The sequence below is a fragment of the Budorcas taxicolor genome, chromosome 6 (genome assembly GCF_023091745.1).
Source record: "Budorcas taxicolor isolate Tak-1 chromosome 6, Takin1.1, whole genome shotgun sequence".
In the NCBI taxonomy this organism is placed as follows: Eukaryota; Metazoa; Chordata; class Mammalia; order Artiodactyla; family Bovidae; genus Budorcas; species Budorcas taxicolor.
This window is the reverse complement of record NC_068915.1, coordinates 7,428,773-7,447,362: the sequence shown is the minus strand read 5'-3', so window position 1 is coordinate 7,447,362 and position 18,590 is coordinate 7,428,773. Positions and strand designations below refer to the sequence as shown.

The 18,590-nt window shown below is 36.6% G+C and overlaps 1 protein-coding gene across 1 annotated transcript in view; it reads left to right on the top strand.

Moving 5' to 3' along the window:
• LOC128049713 (bifunctional heparan sulfate N-deacetylase/N-sulfotransferase 3) overlaps positions 1-18,590 on the top strand; it is a 164,381-nt gene that overhangs the window by 115,795 nt on the left and 29,996 nt on the right. Inside the window, exons 6-8 of the mRNA XM_052642025.1 lie at positions 8,692-8,874; positions 11,076-11,172; positions 14,892-15,015. Coding sequence (XP_052497985.1) covers positions 8,692-8,874; positions 11,076-11,172; positions 14,892-15,015 — 404 coding nt within the window. The remainder of the gene's footprint in view (positions 1-8,691; positions 8,875-11,075; positions 11,173-14,891; positions 15,016-18,590) is intronic.

The following is an 18,590-nucleotide window of genomic DNA, read 5'->3' as shown; positions in this document are numbered from 1 at the left end:
TAAGAGTCTTTCAGAGTGATGCAGAGACAATATCAGAACAGCATGCCCAGGGTACACAATGCAGAATTCACTGAAAATTGGTGATCTGAGAGCTGGAGACACTCGTGTGTGTGTAAACATTTGTTCAGCAGCTGAAGTAATGGCAGTACATTAAACCAATAGAATTACTTCTTCTGGCACCTAACAGAAATGTTAATTGATCATCAATCATTAGCTTGTAATAAAAGGGCTGAACTTTCAGTTCTGAATGTATAGCCAGAAAAATTAAGTGAGGGACATAAATATTATAAAAAAGAAAAATGTTCCAGGCTAAATTGCTTTAAATTACATTGACCTCATCACTGTACCTTTGAAACCTGTCCCTAATTGAGAGCAATTGATTTACCATTCCAGCTTTCCTGTAAAATCTATCAGATCCCAAATTCAAAATGTTAAGGGCCCTTTGCCAAATTATTCTGCAGCTGAGATTTCCTTTGAGATTCTTAAATGATGACCAAGGCACAAGCCAGGTAGAAAAACAATACTCAATGAATTTAAGTCTCAAAAATGAGTGACGTCTTTTTTCTCCCACTAGACAGGGTGATAAGGTCAAGGAAAATAATTTTTAGCATAAAATAGCACAAAAATATGGAAGATACTAGGACCAAAGTGAGCTGTGCCAGGGACCACCATGATAAAATGATCAAGTTTCCAGAAATGAAGGAGAATTTGTGAGGAAGATTTCTGGAGAGACTTGTGCTGTACAGGGAGCATGGCCTCCACCACTTTCTGCCTGCAGGAGAGCAGAGGGTGAATGACCTGCTGCTCATCTCAGCTCTGCAGTGAGGGCCACTGAAACGAGAAGATAGCTTGCTATGGCTTCCCTGCCGAAAAGGGACATTTGGGGCTAGAGTCTGCCTCATGACTCATAAAGCTAAACCATGAGAGAGATGTTGGCTACAATGGTCTGTTACATGTGGTTCTGGGTCGTTGCTATTGTCTGAAAGGGTTGACAGTTTCAGAAATGTAACATTTTAAAACTCCAGTTTTAAGCTGATTTACCTAATTCCTCAAATAGTTCACTTTTAGAAAATATAACTCATTGCATAACAGTATTACTTATAGATTCTTACATATAAAGAAGTTATTTTAGAGGACTTAAAGAGGAGGCGCACACGTTTAAGAAATACGTGCCTTCTTTTCCAAAGTCAGGTCAAAGGCCTCGAACTCTCAGGGCCCAGATGTGGAATTCCTAGTAAGAATGTTATCTGGGAATCCTTTTAAAGGGACTCCACTAAAGACTGAGCCTCATAAAGGAAACTGCATTAGTGGGGCCTGGAAGAAGTATCACCAAAGATCTCGAATGACTTAAGCACACTCCATTTATGACATTGTCAACCACGGAATAATTCTCTGTCTCCCTTTCCCTCCTTCATATCCATGTCCCAAACGCTAAGGGATAAGAAATGTCAGCTAGCAAGATGAAGAATAAAATCACCCACTGGAGAAGAATCAATCAGGCTCTCTTCCCAGCCTCTCTGGCAGATCCTCTCCTGCACCAGGTTGCAGCTGAGAGAAAGAAGAAGATTTAATATTGCATTAGGCTTGGAGTTTTGATTCTTTTCTCTGAACAAGGAGATTTAAACGAGTAAATCAACACTGTGCTAGCAACTTAAAGCTACATGAGTGCTATCTATTCACTAAAGAAACTAAGGAGGGCATGCTGCCTGGCCCAGCCTCATCCAGGGATAAGGGGAAACCACCCACACTGAGTAAATGTTAAAGAGACAGTGCAAAAAAGCGATAAGGTTACTTTAATGAATGTATCCCATGAATCTGAAATGTTTCCTGTGTGAGTTACACGATGATTTTTTAAGACCTCAGATATTATGTTTGCAATGGAATGGTGGGAACAAACCCCAGATTACAAAAGACTAAAAAGTGAACGAAAATGAGATGTGATAGCACCTATTACACTGCTCCTTTAAAGACCCTGGCTGGGAAGGACAAGGTCTAAAACACAAAAAAGCTCCAGAGAGAGCCTAAGGTGAAAGAGCCTCAAGCATGTTTTCAGGTATTAGGGAAGGAACAGTAGAGCAGATTAAAAATAGAGGGAAACAGAGGGATAAGTGATAGAATGAGCTCTTAGGAGTTGAAAGGAAAGGTAAAAGGCACTTGGAGATATACTGGGTCTTGAAAACAAAATGGAACACTGTCTGACACTGAAGGCGTCAGGAGGAATTTTAGAAGCGAATGTCTACAGAGAGGGTAGGAGTTGAAAGAGTTCCTGCCTTATGACCATTACTTCTCCGTCAATAACAATATGAAAAACTAGGGAGATTAGGGAAAGTGGAGACTGAGAAAAAGGCTTTAAGAGAAGAATGAGAGTTTGAAAGAGCTGCTGAAGGTAACTGAAGAGTGGAGGGATAAAGAATGAATAAAGAGAATATCAATAGATAGAGGATCCCATAGAAATTGGACCCTGTGCCTCTGTGACCCAGATAGCTACCACTGTATATTTTTTCTCTAACTGTGCTGAACATCCATTCATGGGAGTGAAGAAATTGAGTGGAAAATTGATGGAAAGTCTCAGATCTGCAGACAATAGAAAGCAAAAAGATGGTTGGGAATCTGAGGTGATAGTGGGAGAGAAGTTCAAATTACTGACCAGAGAATTTTGCCTCGTGAAGGAGGCAATCAGATCAACATTGACAGATGCAGAAAAAATGAAGGGATTAAGTAAGAAACTAGAGATATAGATAAGGTTGATGAGCTGCTGGAAGGAAACTATAAATGAGAACTGATGTTCCTCCAAACCCATAGTAATATAACAACAAAAACAATAACAAATGGCTATTAGATAGTAAGCAATTGGGGCTCCCCAGGTGGTGCTTGTGGTAAAGAACCCACCTGCCAATGCAGGAGACAGATGCGGGTTTGATCCCTGGATTGGAAAGATCCCCTGGAGGAGGGCATGGCAACCTACTCCAGTATTCTTGCCTGAAGAATCCCATGGACACAGGAGCCCGATGGGCTACAGTCCACAAGGTTGCAGAGAGTCAGACACGACTGAAGCAACTTAGCATGCAGGCACACGTTAAGCGATTACTGTGTGCCAAGGAGTGCTTTACATGTTTTATTACATTTAATCATCAGAACAACCCTGTGAGGTAGTTGCTATTTTTCTATCCCCTTTTTTCCTTTCATATAAGTAAATTAAAGTACTGAGAGTTTAAATAACTTGCTAAGATCAAAGAGCCAATATGTGGTACAGCCCACTTTCTTAGCCACCATGCAGGCTGAGGTCGAAGACCTAAAGATACCGTTAATTTACAAAGGAAGGAAGTTTCACAGGAAACAGAAGGGAATGGGCAGTAAAAACTAAGTGAAGAGTGGGTGGGCAGAGTTCGAGGGAAGAGTACAGAGCAAACGGGGATAGAGCTGGAAGAGGCAAGAATAAATCATTGAGGAGGCTCACAATTTGAATGGTGCTAAAGGATTATCAGAATCAATGGCACTGAGAAAAATAACTGACCCTAGATTGCCCAGCTTTTTAAGTAAGATTATTAGTGCCAACACAAGGAGCATGCTATACGTAGTAAACTCAGGGAAGTTCAGAAAATAAAGCTGAGGAGACCTCATGCCAGCCCCCAAGGAACTGACAATCTAGACACAAATAAAACAAGTATTTTTTAAAAGCATAATACAAGTCAGAGTTAAGAAAATGTCAGAAAGTCTAAACTCTAATACTCTGAGGCTCAATTTTTGAAAGACTGCATTTGCCTGGAGAGATCTGAAAAATTAGATGTAACCCTCTGGATACATAGGATGGACAAGTAGAAGAGTGAGGCAGTGTTTCTAAAGAAGAAACTGCATGGACTAAGCATAGAGGTAGGTGAGTCTAGGGAACACTGGGGAGCAATAAGCAAAGCAGGCTGATTGGTGCCCTGAACACAGATAAGATTGGAAAAGTAACCTGGGATCATGATGTAATTTAGGATGACATCCTGAATTTTATTTAATTCAGAAGGCAATGAGAAACTATTAGAGGGTTTGATCTGTGAAATTATTGTAGCTTTAGGAGCTTTAGGCCCAGGGCCTCATTAGAAGAACCTTCTCCTCAGAAGTTTTAATTTATTTTCCAGAAACAGACATCCTCATGGAATGAAGTACCATCTTGACAGTGGTGAAACTCATATTTTCTTGGTAATAAGACTTCTACAGTTTGATCACTATCCTATAAAAATGAACTGTTTTCCGTATTTTTTTCCCTAAAGAAGTTAATTACCTTATGCTTGTCCTCTTCCAGAAAATCTTTTAAATGCTATGAAATAAAGTAAAAATGAATATGAAAAGCAGCCTATTAAATAGAGAAGTTATAAGGCAATATGCATCTGAGGGGTACATGACAAAACAGAGAAGAATTTTGCTTTGGTTTAAAAATAAAAAACGGGATGGAAGGAGATTTAGGAACCAATAGTATGTGTCTGTGTGGACCAGTTCTTTTTATCAGTCTTCTGTGGATCTCCACACATATGTCAGCAATGCAGAAGCCCTCCAAAGGCATGGCTAAGAGCACTCACCAAGTTGTTCTTTGTGCCATGGTTAACTTTAAGTCTATAACATCAAAACATATTCATAAATGTGTCTTATTTGTTTTTTAAACTTATTAAAAAAGAATCACTACAGAAAAGCTGATGATTTCAATGAACAAAATCTTTTCTGTGGGAATAAATAATGGGTCTGGCTGGTTTTCTTCAAATCATGTTCCAGTGGCACCTGCATCTGAAAACCTGGGGATGCTCCTCTAAATGTAGGTTCCGGGCCACCCTCCAGACCAGAAAATCAGAATCTCCGAGTGTAAGGCCTGGCGATCTGAACTTCTATAAACTTCCTAGGTGATTTGTACATATGCTAGGCTTTTGAATCTCTGATCACCTGGAAGGATACCAAAACAAAACAGAGCTGCTTGCCTAAAGAAGAGGGGTGGGAGGTAAGACATTTTCATTATAAACTCTTTCGTGCCTCTTGGATTCTAAACTCTTTCACAAACAAGACTCACAAAAAGTGAGCATCAGATTTATATTTGCACCTCTACAGAATCAATGAGAGCATCTGGCAAATAGGATAAGAAAGGTGGTGGATTTGAACTAAGCAGCACGATCATAAATGGCATGCGTGCATGCTAAGTCACTTCACGGGCTATAGCCTGCCAGGCTCCTCTGTCTGTGGGTTCACCGGGCAAGAATACTGGAGTGGGTTGCCATGCCCTCCTCCAGGGGCTATTCCCGACCCAAGGATCAAACCCCATCTCTTACGTCTCCTGCGTTGGCACCCGGTTTCTTTACCACTAGTGCCACCTGGGAAGCCCCATAAATGGCATAGTTTATAACAAATGTAAGTATTGATAACATACTTTTTTCCACCTAAATTCTGTCTCCGTTCCTCCTGACCTTCTCAAAGCAGAGTAATTACTGCATTGTCAACTGCGTTTGCACCAAGACCTATGATTTGCTCCTTATTCTTCTTGGTAGCAGTTCATTCATCTCTTCTGCCTGGAACTTATCCAAGTCACATGATTAAGCTGGAAAGTGTAGATAAAACTTCCCATATCTTTCTCTGAGTCACTGTTTTACAACTGGTAACTGTTTCGTTCTCATAAATGCCAGGATATATGATGTTTGGCATTCACCTTTTGCCTTTACAGAAAAAAATTATATATAAGTATCTTGCTATACAAATATATGTTAATTGGGCTAAAATTGCTTTCAGCTGTTAATCAGATAGACTTTATGCCTTTGGTAATTTCCAATGATTTGAATTTTAAGCAGTCTTTTGAGTAACAACAAAAATTGCTTGCAGTAGGCTTACAGCAAAAACTGTTATAGAAATGCAGTTGCAACTTCCTTTGACATTTTCCTTCTCACTGGATTCTGTATCTATAGTAAACATAACTTATTTTGATACATTCAATCCTTGTTTAAAGCAAAACAAACAAAACCCCTCAGTTTTGAAACGCTCTTAAAATTATAAAGGCATCTTCTTTAGGAAAAGATTAATATCTACTTTCCCTGAAATGGCAACCTTCTCCAACTCCTTCTTCATTTCTTTCTAGTCTGTGCAGACATTGCTGCCAGGTGAGGGATTGCCAAGAAGTAAAGGGTCACTAGAGTTGTCACAGATCAGGACAAAAGAAGAAATACAATTTGGAAAGCAAGCTAATTTTTAACCAAAACCTTCTCCTTATATAATCTGTTCCCACCTGGCCTGTTGCTTGTTGTGCATCCCTTCCTAACTAAAAAATAATAAAGAAAACTTGGAGAGGCTACATGTTCATCAAAAAAAAAAGATATATACAACAGTATATGTGGCGAGAAAACTATGATTCACCCCCTAGAAAAGAGTTTAAAAAGAAATTGAGACGCTTCATGTCCTGACCAATTATATTCTTTTTATGGAGCACAAAACAAATCCCAGGCTCGAGTCCAAAGCCTAGAATGGTGTCATGAGATGACAATCATCACAAAACCATCACTCTGACACAGTCCTTTTGCTAATGGTACACTTTGCATCATGTTAAAGTAGACATACAAAAATAGAATTGAAACTTAGGAAACTTTCACACTTAGGAAAGGTTCGCTGGTTGGAGGTTAAGTAGCTTTTCTTTTACAGGATTAAGTTCAACACCTTATAAGTATAACCTTAATTCTTGCCCATCAGGTTCAGTTTCAACAAAAAAATGTCAACAACCAGCTTATACTCACTTTGGGTCACTTCTGTTTTTACCAGAAAGAACACAAGTGAAAATGTGGCGCTATGGTTTAAGTGTCGCAGCATAAAGTGCTCTCCAGTGTTGAAAACAAATTCAAAGGGGTGTCAAATGCACTTGTGTCAGAAGGTCACACAGTATCTCTAAGTTTTTCATTTTCTGTTCAATGCAGATATTGTTCAAGTGAAATGCAGACACAGATTTTTTTGATAAATTTTTCATAAAAATAAAGCAATAAATTTGAATTAGTGGCTAGCTAGGTTAACATATATATTTTTTACATTGTATGAAAAAATTAGTAGAAAGGCAACATTAAGTATTTTGCCATTGTTATTGGACTATAGTGAAGAATGTGGCATATAAAACAAATAATGAAAGACTGCCTATAGTAGATATTGGAAAAGAACTTCCAAACTTAAGAATGATTTTCTTAAATCTCTCAATAGCCTACTGTTTTGATGAATTTTGAAGGAAGAAAGGAGAGGGTGAGAAAACTCAAACAATTGAAACTACTAAAAAAAAAATCATAATAACCAGAAGGTTAAGTTTTAAAAGTCTCATTTTTCCCAAATACCCTAAATGGTAAAAATCTCACCAAGCAACTCCACGAGTGCATCAGTGTGCTGGTAGCTATTTAAAATCACCCTGGAAGTATTTTTGTCTTTAAAATTCTAAGATTTAAAATACAATCAGGCAGCATGAATAGAAACACAAACATCCTTGATCATACTTGAAATTTTTCATGTTAAAGTCTGTGTGATTTGTTCAATAGAATATAGGATATCACTGTTTCCTTTTATTCATAGTTACAAGTAACTGTATTTCTCTGCTTCTCTACATCAAAATTTTCATCACTACCACTTTACCTCAATAAATTTTCTTAAATATTTCTGTCACTTAATGAATGAAGCTATTATGTTCATTATTATGATGATTAAAATAACCATTATTACTATTCATTCATATGACATTATATATTTTAGGATCATACTATTATTACATGAATTATTTTTATGATCTTTTTATAGCAGCATAAATGTCACAGTGGTTTTCATTGCCATTGGAAATCTCATGCAGAATTATTTCCATTTGTCAACACTAACCAAAAAAACTATTTGCATTCACTTAAACTAATAGCTATAAAAATGCCCTTTCTACATTCCTTACCAATCTAATTAAACCTACAGAATTCAAATTTATTTCATTATAAAAAGTTCCCCATGTTTGCTATAATTTTTTTTTCAATTTATGGATTTGATCTAGGATACCTGCTTGCATAGGAAGAATTTATTTTACCTACTGAAGCATTGAAAACTTTTCTTCGGGGTATTTGATAAACAGTAGACTCAATAAATATGGAAAAGACTTTCAGAGTATTATGGATAGAAAATAGTTGATAGTTATCTTAGTAAAACTTCAGTTGCTGGTCTTTTGTCATTATGGCCTCTGATAAATACAAATCAGAGGATTTTCAGCTAATGCTAATAATGACAACTCATTGATTATTTATGTCCATTAACTTTATGTACTATGTTACAAACCAAATTAAGTTGACTGATATTACAGAATCCCACCCTCCTACTACCTCAAATTATGAATAGTTTACATATCAGAAAGCCGTTATGTGTGAACATCGAGGACATGTTATTTAGCATTGGTCTAGTTGCACTAACAGGGGCTATGGCAGCTGGACTCATTTTTCGTTATGAAATACATTAAAACCTCAGAAAAAATGCTCACCATGTCTTACTAATAATACATCCATCCTCCGTAGTGCATTAATATAGTGAGAATATCTGAGATATGTCCAAAATTCCAAAACATTTCATGAACTGAAACCCTATGCAAAGAGTTCTTTAGAAAAACTAGCATTGCTATGGTTGCACTGCCCCCTAGGGTGAAAATCACTTGTGTTTATGCTGAAGTTCACTTGCCTTTTTCAGATCAGCATTTTCATGACCCATTTGTCTAACTATGGGAATGACCGGCTAGGATTATACACATTTGTCAACCTGGCCAACTTCGTGCAGAGCTGGACCAACTTGAGACTTCAGACTCTGCCTCCAGTGCAGCTGGCTCACAAGTATTTTGAGCTCTTTCCTGATCAAAAAGACCCTCTCTGGCAGGTAAGATTGGGTCAATAATTGGTATAATTAATTAATCCCACAAACATATGTTCTATGAGTTAATACAAATCTGAAAAGTGAAGGCATCGGGCGGGGGTGGAGGGGGGATAATGTACATTTTGGAAATGTTAGTAGATTTGAGAAACTTCATAGTGGGCCAGATTCTCTGTTCCCAGGCCCTTTAGAAACTATGAATGCTGAAAGCTCAGTGAGACGGTCAGTGGATGTCATATATTCAATCAGGAGTGAGGGATCAATTTGCAGATTGCAGTAGGTTGACACAACAGAAGATGGTTTTAGGTATGTGTTAGACAGGGAGTCGGCCTTGAACACATCCATATACCTCTCGTGACTAAACAACATTAAAGGGGCAGGTGAGAATTCAGAACTGCTATCTGCCTCTGAACCACAGGGTCACCGACAGCTGCAGAATATAGGCAAAAACATTAGTCAGGTATTACTTTGGACATGGGGAAAATGTTTAGAGGCAAAATCACTGAGCTTCTTGAGAGAAAATGTCTAGTAAATATGGCATATTCAAACGGTTCCCAGCATAACCCAGATTTCAAAGCTTACACTCTACGTGTCCTAGAATTACAGAAACACACTTTGAGCCTGAATTGCCCACCCCATGACCTGGGGAAAGTAATAATCTTAGCAAGTAGCTGCATAGTGCCTGTCATCTGTGTGACCGAGTTCTTTACATATGCTTCCATGCAGTCTTCACAGCTACCCTATGAGGTATAGTTACTACCCCCATTTTACAGATAAAGAAACTGGGGCAACACAGAGAGGCTGAGACACCTAAGAAAGGCATACAGCTGTTGTGTGACAGAATGGTAATGAATTCTGGGCCACATGGCTCCTGACAGTGCACTCTGCATCACTGTTCTAAGTGAGAATTACTGACAGAGCTGATGGTATAATAATAACAATCTTCAGAAGTTGTTGTTGTTTAGAAGTAGAACTCAGTACATTCCACACATTGAAGTTGCAGTAAGCTCTGCACTTATATTCTATTCATTTATCTGTGAACTTGAGCTAATTGCCTCATAGGCACAAACAGATAACCCCAAGAAGAAACATAACTATATATTTTAGTAGGTTAAAGTTGGTGGTTGTAGAAATATCACTGCATACTATTTGGCAGTTAAGATTTTTAAAACATCCATCTTTATTTTAACCACTACAGAACACCACCAAGTGTCAGCCACTGGAAAGATATGAATCTTTCCTGCTAATTTAACACCTTATTTTAAAATTGTAATCATTATTATTTCAGTTGAAACCACTTTTTTCCTAGAACAAGAGCAAAAAAAAAAAAAAAAAAAAAAAACCCTCACCTTAGTCTTAAAATCTGTTGTTTATGCTAAATAAACAGGTGTGTTTAACTACACATGTAGTATTAATTGAATAGAAATAGAGCACTGTCCCATTTGCCTATTCCTGAAAAGTATTAAAAGTGCCGTAATTGTTTATGTAATATGCAGCTAGCGGATAAAATTAAGGATATTCTAGATGCAGTTTGCACAGTGAGTTTGGTTTAAGTACTATTGTCCAAAAGCAGATTCCCTAAGGTAGTAATTCACCCTCATTTTACCCTTTTGCAGAAATTTCGTGCTTTTTGGCATCATAGTTTGTAAAGTTATAGTTTTAGACATACATTTACTGACCTCTGAAAGCAGCTGAAAGGAATCTGCTGTCTCTTTAAACAGTATTATTATGACCAGATCCATCTCCTTTTGAAGCAAGCAGGAAAGCTCGAAGTTACTTAGAATAAAAATCTGACACCTTATATATTTCAGTGCTGAGAGTGTATCCTCTCCTAGGTTAGCAGGGCAAGCAAGCACAGCCTCTGCCCAACAAGCTCACTATTTTAAAACTTAAACCACCCACACACAATCAAGACATAGAATCGCCAATAGCAGAAAAAAATAATTAAACCCTCAGTGCTGTGAAGCTGTTTACCCATAATGGAAATGTCTCCCCTCCCTCACCTCCTCAGTCAACACTCACCTTCAGGATGGAAAAGGACTTATTTGAAATCCTCCATGGATGCCACTTTACGACTTTCGTTTAAAACAGGGAGCCACCATAGCCTTGTTTCTGGGGATGTCTTTTCAATGACAGAAGCTGAAAAACTCTAGCACACAATGGGCAGCCACAAAAAATACACATCTCTGTTGTCTTCTCCTTTTTAGAATCCTTGTGATGACAAACGCCACAGAGACATTTGGTCTAAAGAAAAAACCTGTGATCGCTTACCAAAATTCTTGGTAATAGGACCCCAGAAAACTGGTGAGAGCTTTTTATGTTATAATCAACATGTATAAAAATCCTGATGACTAGACAGTGAATTCTTGCCACAATGACTTCTCAAACTCCCTATAAATACTGATGAATGAATAACATTTTATTCTCTTTGTTGAGCTGAATTTTTAAGTAAAAAGGATGAAAATAGATATTACATAGTTGGAATATCCAGCAGTCAATTTGGTGGCAAATGTTACTTTTTCCCCAAAGATCCTAATTGAAAACTGCTGCTATTAACATTTCTAAAATCAAAACTAATCCTGTGTTTGAAGAGTGACTTACAAGATTTCATCAAATTTCAAGATGGACACATATAAGTACCTATAAATCTTCCAGAAATTTAGCCTTTTCCTGACATCTTCCTGATACAGTTTATTTCTAAACTATTTCTTGCAGAAATGACTATTTTCCAAAAGTTTATAATGGATGTTTGACAAGCAGAATTCCTAAGCATAAACAAAACTTTGTGTTACTTTGTGTTAAGAAAGATAATTATTCATAACCAGAAGAAATCTCTGGCACCTTTTTTTAAGTTGATGTGCAGTTTTTCCCATAAACTTCTCGTTTCTTTAAGAAACAGTATTAAAATGAAGCCCAGTGGAAGCTTTAAAAATGGCAGACATTCAAGCTGTATCCTGCATGATAAATTATTTGGGGCTCTTCGTTTCTAGCTTCACAGAGAGCAGCCATTTCATATCCCTTCTAAAGGGAATATACTTCCTTTCCTTATTTCTCTAGAAATAACTTGGGAGACTTCTATGTAATATACACAGTTAAGTTAACCTATTCATTTTCTCTTAGTCCCATTTACAAATACCAATCTGAAAACAAATGAATATGGCATGTACTTCTCTTATCCTTATTTATCTCACTTGTCCTTATTTACAGTCAAGAAGCAACTAGAAAGACATTTAAACTAAAGTTTCTTTAGCGAACTCCCACTGTTATCACACAGCTTTGTCATGAACAGTCGCATCTTCTCTCGGAAGCTCGGCAGATCAAGTTTGCTTCAGAAAGCCCTGCAGGATAGACTTCCTCTTGTGTTGTGCGAGATATGCAGACATTTTAATGTCATGGTTACATGGCAGAATCATTACTTGTCATCTTCTGCTCAATTGGGTTTCCAAATGTTTATGTTACAATTTATATATGACATTTACCTTTGGAAGGGAATTTTTAAATCCTTTTCATAGAAATTGAAATTTTCTGTTTTATAGAGGTATAATTTACATATAATAAAATTCAACAACTTTAAATGCATAGTTTTATAAATCTTAGAAATTGTACACAGTGATGTAACCACTACAACATTTAAGATTTAGAGCACTTCTGTCTCCCTAAAAAGTTTCTCCGCATCTTTTTTCTAGTCAGTTTTCCTTCCCCAATCCTTAGTCACAGAAAACCACCTTCTGGCACTGTAGTTTTGGCCTTTCTAGAATTTAACATAAATGGAAATATAAAGTATCTTTTGTGTTGGACTTCCTTCACTTAGCATATTGCTTTTGAGATTTATCCATATTGTATCTATTGATATTTTATGAGGTTATTTTTTAAGTGGACAGACATAGCTTCTTGTATCAATTCCATAAAAATTAATTCACTTTATTTTTAATCTTTAGTTTTGCCAAAAGTATTTTTCTGAATAATTTTGCATAAAGGTATAGTCATCTGGATATTCAAATATTTTTAGTGTTGAAACTAACAAAAACAGAAAACCTGAAGCTTTTTTTTTAATTTTTGAATTTCTGGTTTTGTGTCTATGATTATATTGTTGAAATACACACACACACATGACAGTTTATTCAGACCCAAGAATATGAGTAGGTAAAGACAGAATTCAGAAACCACAACTTAATTTCTTGACCACTGATAAATTACAGTGTGCCTTTTACTGACTAGGCAGATAATTAGATTGTATTCATTTTTTTTGCTTGTCTTATTAATGCTCATCATGCTATTAAAAGCAAGTAATATGATACAATACAATTCTTAAAAATAAAATTCAGAAAAGAATTTTATCAGTTGATCTCAGAAAGGATTGCCCTGTTTTCTTCTTTCATGTTGTAATAGCTATTCTTTTTGTCTTTACAAACACTATATTCTGTTCAATTTTTTAAAATGTATTACTGAATTTTAGCTCAAAAAATGTTATTTTTTTAAAATACAATATTCAGATATTGAGCTTTTTAACTATTTTTAAATAGATTACCTCACTTGACCCTCATAAAGCTGTGATAGCTAAGCATTTTCTTCCCCACTACACGGATAAGAACACTAAGACTCAGGTCATATATTTTTTGTTCAAGTTCAAACAGCTGGTAAGTGCTAGAAATAAAACTCTTGATCCTAGAAGTTATCAGACTCTGAAGTATGCTCTAGAAAGCTTTACTATGGACTTCAAGTAATCGAACATTTTTTTTTCCCAACAAGTTTTTTATTTTGTCCCATATTTCTTGTAAGTCAATGATTCTTGAAGTGTGCTGAATCAGAAACTCTGGGATCAGGCCCAGCTCTGTTTTAAAGCCCTCTAGGTGAACCTGGGGCTTCTCTAATAGCTCAGTTGCTAAAGAATCCACCTGCAATGCAGGAGACCCTGGTTCAATTCCTGGGTCAGGAAGATCCCCTGGAGAAGGGATAGGCTACCCATTTCAATATTCTTGGGCTTCCCTTGTGGCTCAGCTGGTAAAGAATCCACCTGCAAAGCAGGAGACCTGGGATCGATCCCTGGGTTGGGAAGATCCCCTGGAAAAGGGAAAAGCTACCTACTCTAGTATTCTGGCCTGGAGAATTCCAGGTCGCAGAGGTGGACACGACTGAGTGACTTTGACTTTCACTTCAGGTGAACCTGATGCATGCTAAAGTTCGAGAACCACTGTTTTAAGTCGAGTTTGTGAAGATCATTTTTACCTTGTATAGCATAGATTACTGTGTTTCATTCCCTATAGTTATCTATGATTGTAGATAAAATGTTCATTGTTTGCTTCATATAAAATCTAGGAACACTGCCTTTTCCAATTCATTGTTTTAGACAATATTGCTGTTGACAAGAGTTATTTGAACAAATCTATATGGGTACCTATGATATGTCACCCTCTTTCTAAAAATGCAAATTGTGTTATGTCATCAAGAAAAGGCATCAATTTTTTTTTTCCAAATTTAGCAATTTAAACAATTTTGACACTACTTTGTATAGGTATGTAAGTACATTCAAACAAACAAACTGGTTAAAAGTTTATATTCTGTCTCAAATTAATAAGCTTTCATAGGCCTTGGGGGGAACTTTATAGGGGAAGCCAAGTATTAATATAATATGTTCAATTATGATCTTTCATTTATATGGTACTTTATTAATATCAAAATATCTTCAGACACAATATGTTTTTTTGTCCTCAGAGAAAGCCTAACAAATGATTAAGGCAAGTGATTTTCCACTGATAAGACAAAGCAAAAAGCCAAAGTCAATGACTGAACTGAGGTCAAAAGCCTGTTCTTGCAGTTCTTACAACAGGCCTTTTCTCACATAACACTGTCCTCATTTTTTAGAATTTGTTTCTTTAGATGCTGGTTATCTATTTAATTTAATTCAAGGATTACTTATATGTATGTGTTTGGATCATTGTAATATAGTTTATTAACAACTCGAATGCTAATAGTAAGAAACTGTTTTCATTCAATTAATCTCTGAACCTCTATTGTCTTTGCAGGAACCACTGCTTTGTATTTGTTCCTGGTTATGCATCCTTCCATCCTTAGTAACTCCCCCAGCCCAAAAACCTTTGAGGAGGTACAGTTCTTTAATAGAAATAACTACCACAGGGGGATTGATTGGTAAGATGGGTTATTAGTATAAATCTAAAAGTATATGTACTATGCACAGTATTAAATTAGTGCTTATAATCAACATTTAAGTCTGTTAGCCTCAAACAGTAGTTATCTCTGTGCCTTGATTAAATGACATGAAGGAGCACAGAAACAAACTTTTCTCAGTTTATGAAGGGATTTGTCACCTCGAGAGACTCATGTGTAACTTTAACTTGCATTAATTATCTTTGATGGTAATTACAAATAAAAAGAGAAATACCTAATACACAAGAATTTCATTTTTCTCTACTCTTAAGAAAACACTTTCATAATTTTCTGTTCTTATGTACTGTACATCAAAGTGATGCTACAGTTCACATATAATATACTATTTTACTTTGGTACAAAAGGTAAATAAATAAAGTTAGACATGTGTATGCATTTCATGAGTAATGAAAGCCATTTTTTAAAAGCTATCAACAATATACAAAATTTGATTTTGGGCCTTTGAAATTAGAACCATATCAGCCATCTGAAGAAAAGAGTTAATTAAAATTAAAACTTAAAATGTCTACTATACACAAAATAGGTAATGTAGGAGGAACAGGTGTTACAAACAAACGTGTTACTCCTAAAATGTATCTAGAAGTCTTTTAATATAATATACAAATTCTGTGCAGAAAGTGGTGTAAAAGTAAATTCTTATAACCACTATAGAGCAGGAACATAAACATTTTGCGTGTAGTTTAGCATAAGGTGTTATATATTAACTTCTGTTGTCAGATTGCATGATCTCTATTTTATATGTATCAATGCCCTCAAGGTTTGCTTGTGAGCAGTCCAAATGGAAAGCTAAAGAAATGGATTGAGTACAGGCTGAGCTCCTGCTAGGATTTATATATATTCTAACTATTATATATTTTCTTGCCAATTCTTCAGCACACTGGTTGATACTGATTAATTATGTAGTATTAAATAATAGCTGTGAGAGTCAAGGATCCATCAACTACTTCAGCTGCTGTTTCCCACGGACTCAAATAAATATGCTTGTATACAGCAGAATAAAAAATTTAGTCCTTGTTTACATCAAGATTAAAGGGATTGATTTAAAACTGCTTTGGAAGTAGAGAGGAATGCAATAATACTTAGATCCCACTTAAGAATATCTGTGAGAATATTCAATTTAAAAAACAAAGCTGTTCCTAAGACAGTAATGTGTATAGGGACTATAACAGGGATGAACAGTCCTTTAAGTGGTCTCCAAAGAGATGGCATAAATAAGTAGAAAACGAAAGGTCAATTAAAGATTTTAATGATAACTTGCTAAAAATATCCTAATTGTAAACACTTTGATTGACAAATTATGCGTCTATAAAAGGCTGTTAATACAAACAACAATAACTAAATATCAATCTATTAGCAATAACTAGAGCTTGGCTCTCAAGGACAGCAAACGTATTCAGTCCTTAGGCTGGCCTTGCCTGTCCCTGAATGTTAGCACCTCAGCAGTCCCTTTAAGACAACAGAGCCACAAGGTTGAAGTCTGTGTGTCTCAGTGTGCCAAGGTCACTTATAGAATTAGCCCAGGCACAGTTAGTTAACCTGGATACATGGATCTGTTCTTTCTGGAGAACTGGGCAAAACCAGGGCTTCCCTATCAGGCAACCTAAACACAGGCCTCGGGTACAAGCAAAGCAGGGCAAATGAAAATGAAAAAAACTCCATCTTTGATCAAAAATAGCCAAGATTTGCAATCAGAATTTCTAAGAAAAATGTTTGATGTAGGCATACAGTTAAGTTTTATATTCTACGGTTTGGTATTATTTTTTATAATTACTTGGGGAGGCAGTGGATGGTTGGAGCAGCACATGGAGGGCCGTACAACCCCGCTAACATTTAGAAACCCTAAACATCTTTTTCTGGCTCTGAGTAAAAACACTTAGAAATACAGGGTCAACCCAGAAACAAATAAATGTGGAATGTTGCAAAATCTACATCTTTCAGTTTTAAGAAAAAGTTCTGAGCTGTTATGGGAGTAGCAACGCTTAAATGAGGCAGGCATTTCACGTTTAACCCCCAAATTATTAAACCACTCTACTCTGCTCACCAATTCTTTGAATAACCTGAATTCACATTCTCCAAATGTGGACCTGTTTCCACCCTGGAAATATGAAGCTGAATTCTTTATCATCTTGTGTATTCAGCAAATACTTTTCAAGTGCCCATAAGTACCAGCCAGTATATTAGAAAAATGTGGGCACATAAGCAAACAAGAACTGGCCCCTGCTTTTTCCACGAGCCCCTGGAGTCAGACAAAACCAATAGAGTTTAGGTCCAAGATCCAGAACTGCCTGAGGACGATTTCAGGGCCTAAAGTGCCGTAGGTATAGAGGACTACCAGGAAGGTGGCACAGTTTTCAGATGTTAAAAGTTATCTGAATTCAGTACCTCCTGCCCTTCTTTTGTGATTTTTGGATCCTTTCCCAGAATAAGCAAGCTCGGGCCAAATAAGATACCAATAAGACACTTGACATGACCTTAGCACCCCCGGAACAAGTGTGGGCATCTAAATTAAAAAGTGTCCTAAATTTTGGCACCTTCTATTAATACACTGTAGACCAGAACAGAGAGCAGATCAAACTTTCCAGAAATGTTTGCATGTCTTTACCCCTAAAAGAAAGGAACGCCAGCATAACATACGACCAACGGAGCAATTTCCAGAAAAACATAAGGTGATTTCTGTGCTGCGCTGAGTCTGAAGACACCACTTTGTTGCGCCAGCCAAATTATGTAATATGGTAACAACTGGAATCCTTCTAGGAGCTTTATTGTGTGCATGGGAGAAAACAACACACTATAAAAAGAACTCACCACATAAATGTTACTGGCTCTCTTTTTCACTAATTATTGAACTACCTTGTCTTGGTAGCTCAAAATCATTGTGGCTTATGAATTGGAGACAGTATAGGTCTGGAGGGTGAGGCCTTTATTATAAAATGTAAGAAACCCTAAACGTTAAATTTGCCCGACCTTTCTAAAGAGGCCCTTTTGCCTTCAAAAGATGTTCTTTGATGCTTCAGAAACACCCATTATCATATGTTGAATTCACTTCTATTTGACATTTTGTGCAAATGGCACACTATACAAATTCCATTACAGCCTACATTTCTGTGCTTCAGGCTACAGGTAGGTATTCCTGTCTTCACTCTGCTTGTGAAAAGTCTCACCTCACTTAAGGATACGGAACCTGACCTTATAAAATTTGATAATATTTCATATCTGGGAATATGTACTATTTAAACTTCTATAATTATTCTAACAAATATCTTACAAATAGCTGTGAAAACAAGAGAGGCAGAAAGCAAAGGAGGAAAGGAAAGATATAAGATCTGAATGCAAAGTTCCAAAGAATAGCAAGAAGAGATTAAAAAGCCTTCCTCAGCGATCAATGCAAAGAAATAGAGGAAAACAACAGAATGGGAAACACTAGAGATCTCTTCAAGAAAATTAGAGATACCAAGGGAACATTTCATACAAAGATGGGCTTGATAAAGGACAGAAATGGTATGGACCTAACAGAAGCAGAAGATATTAAGAAGAGA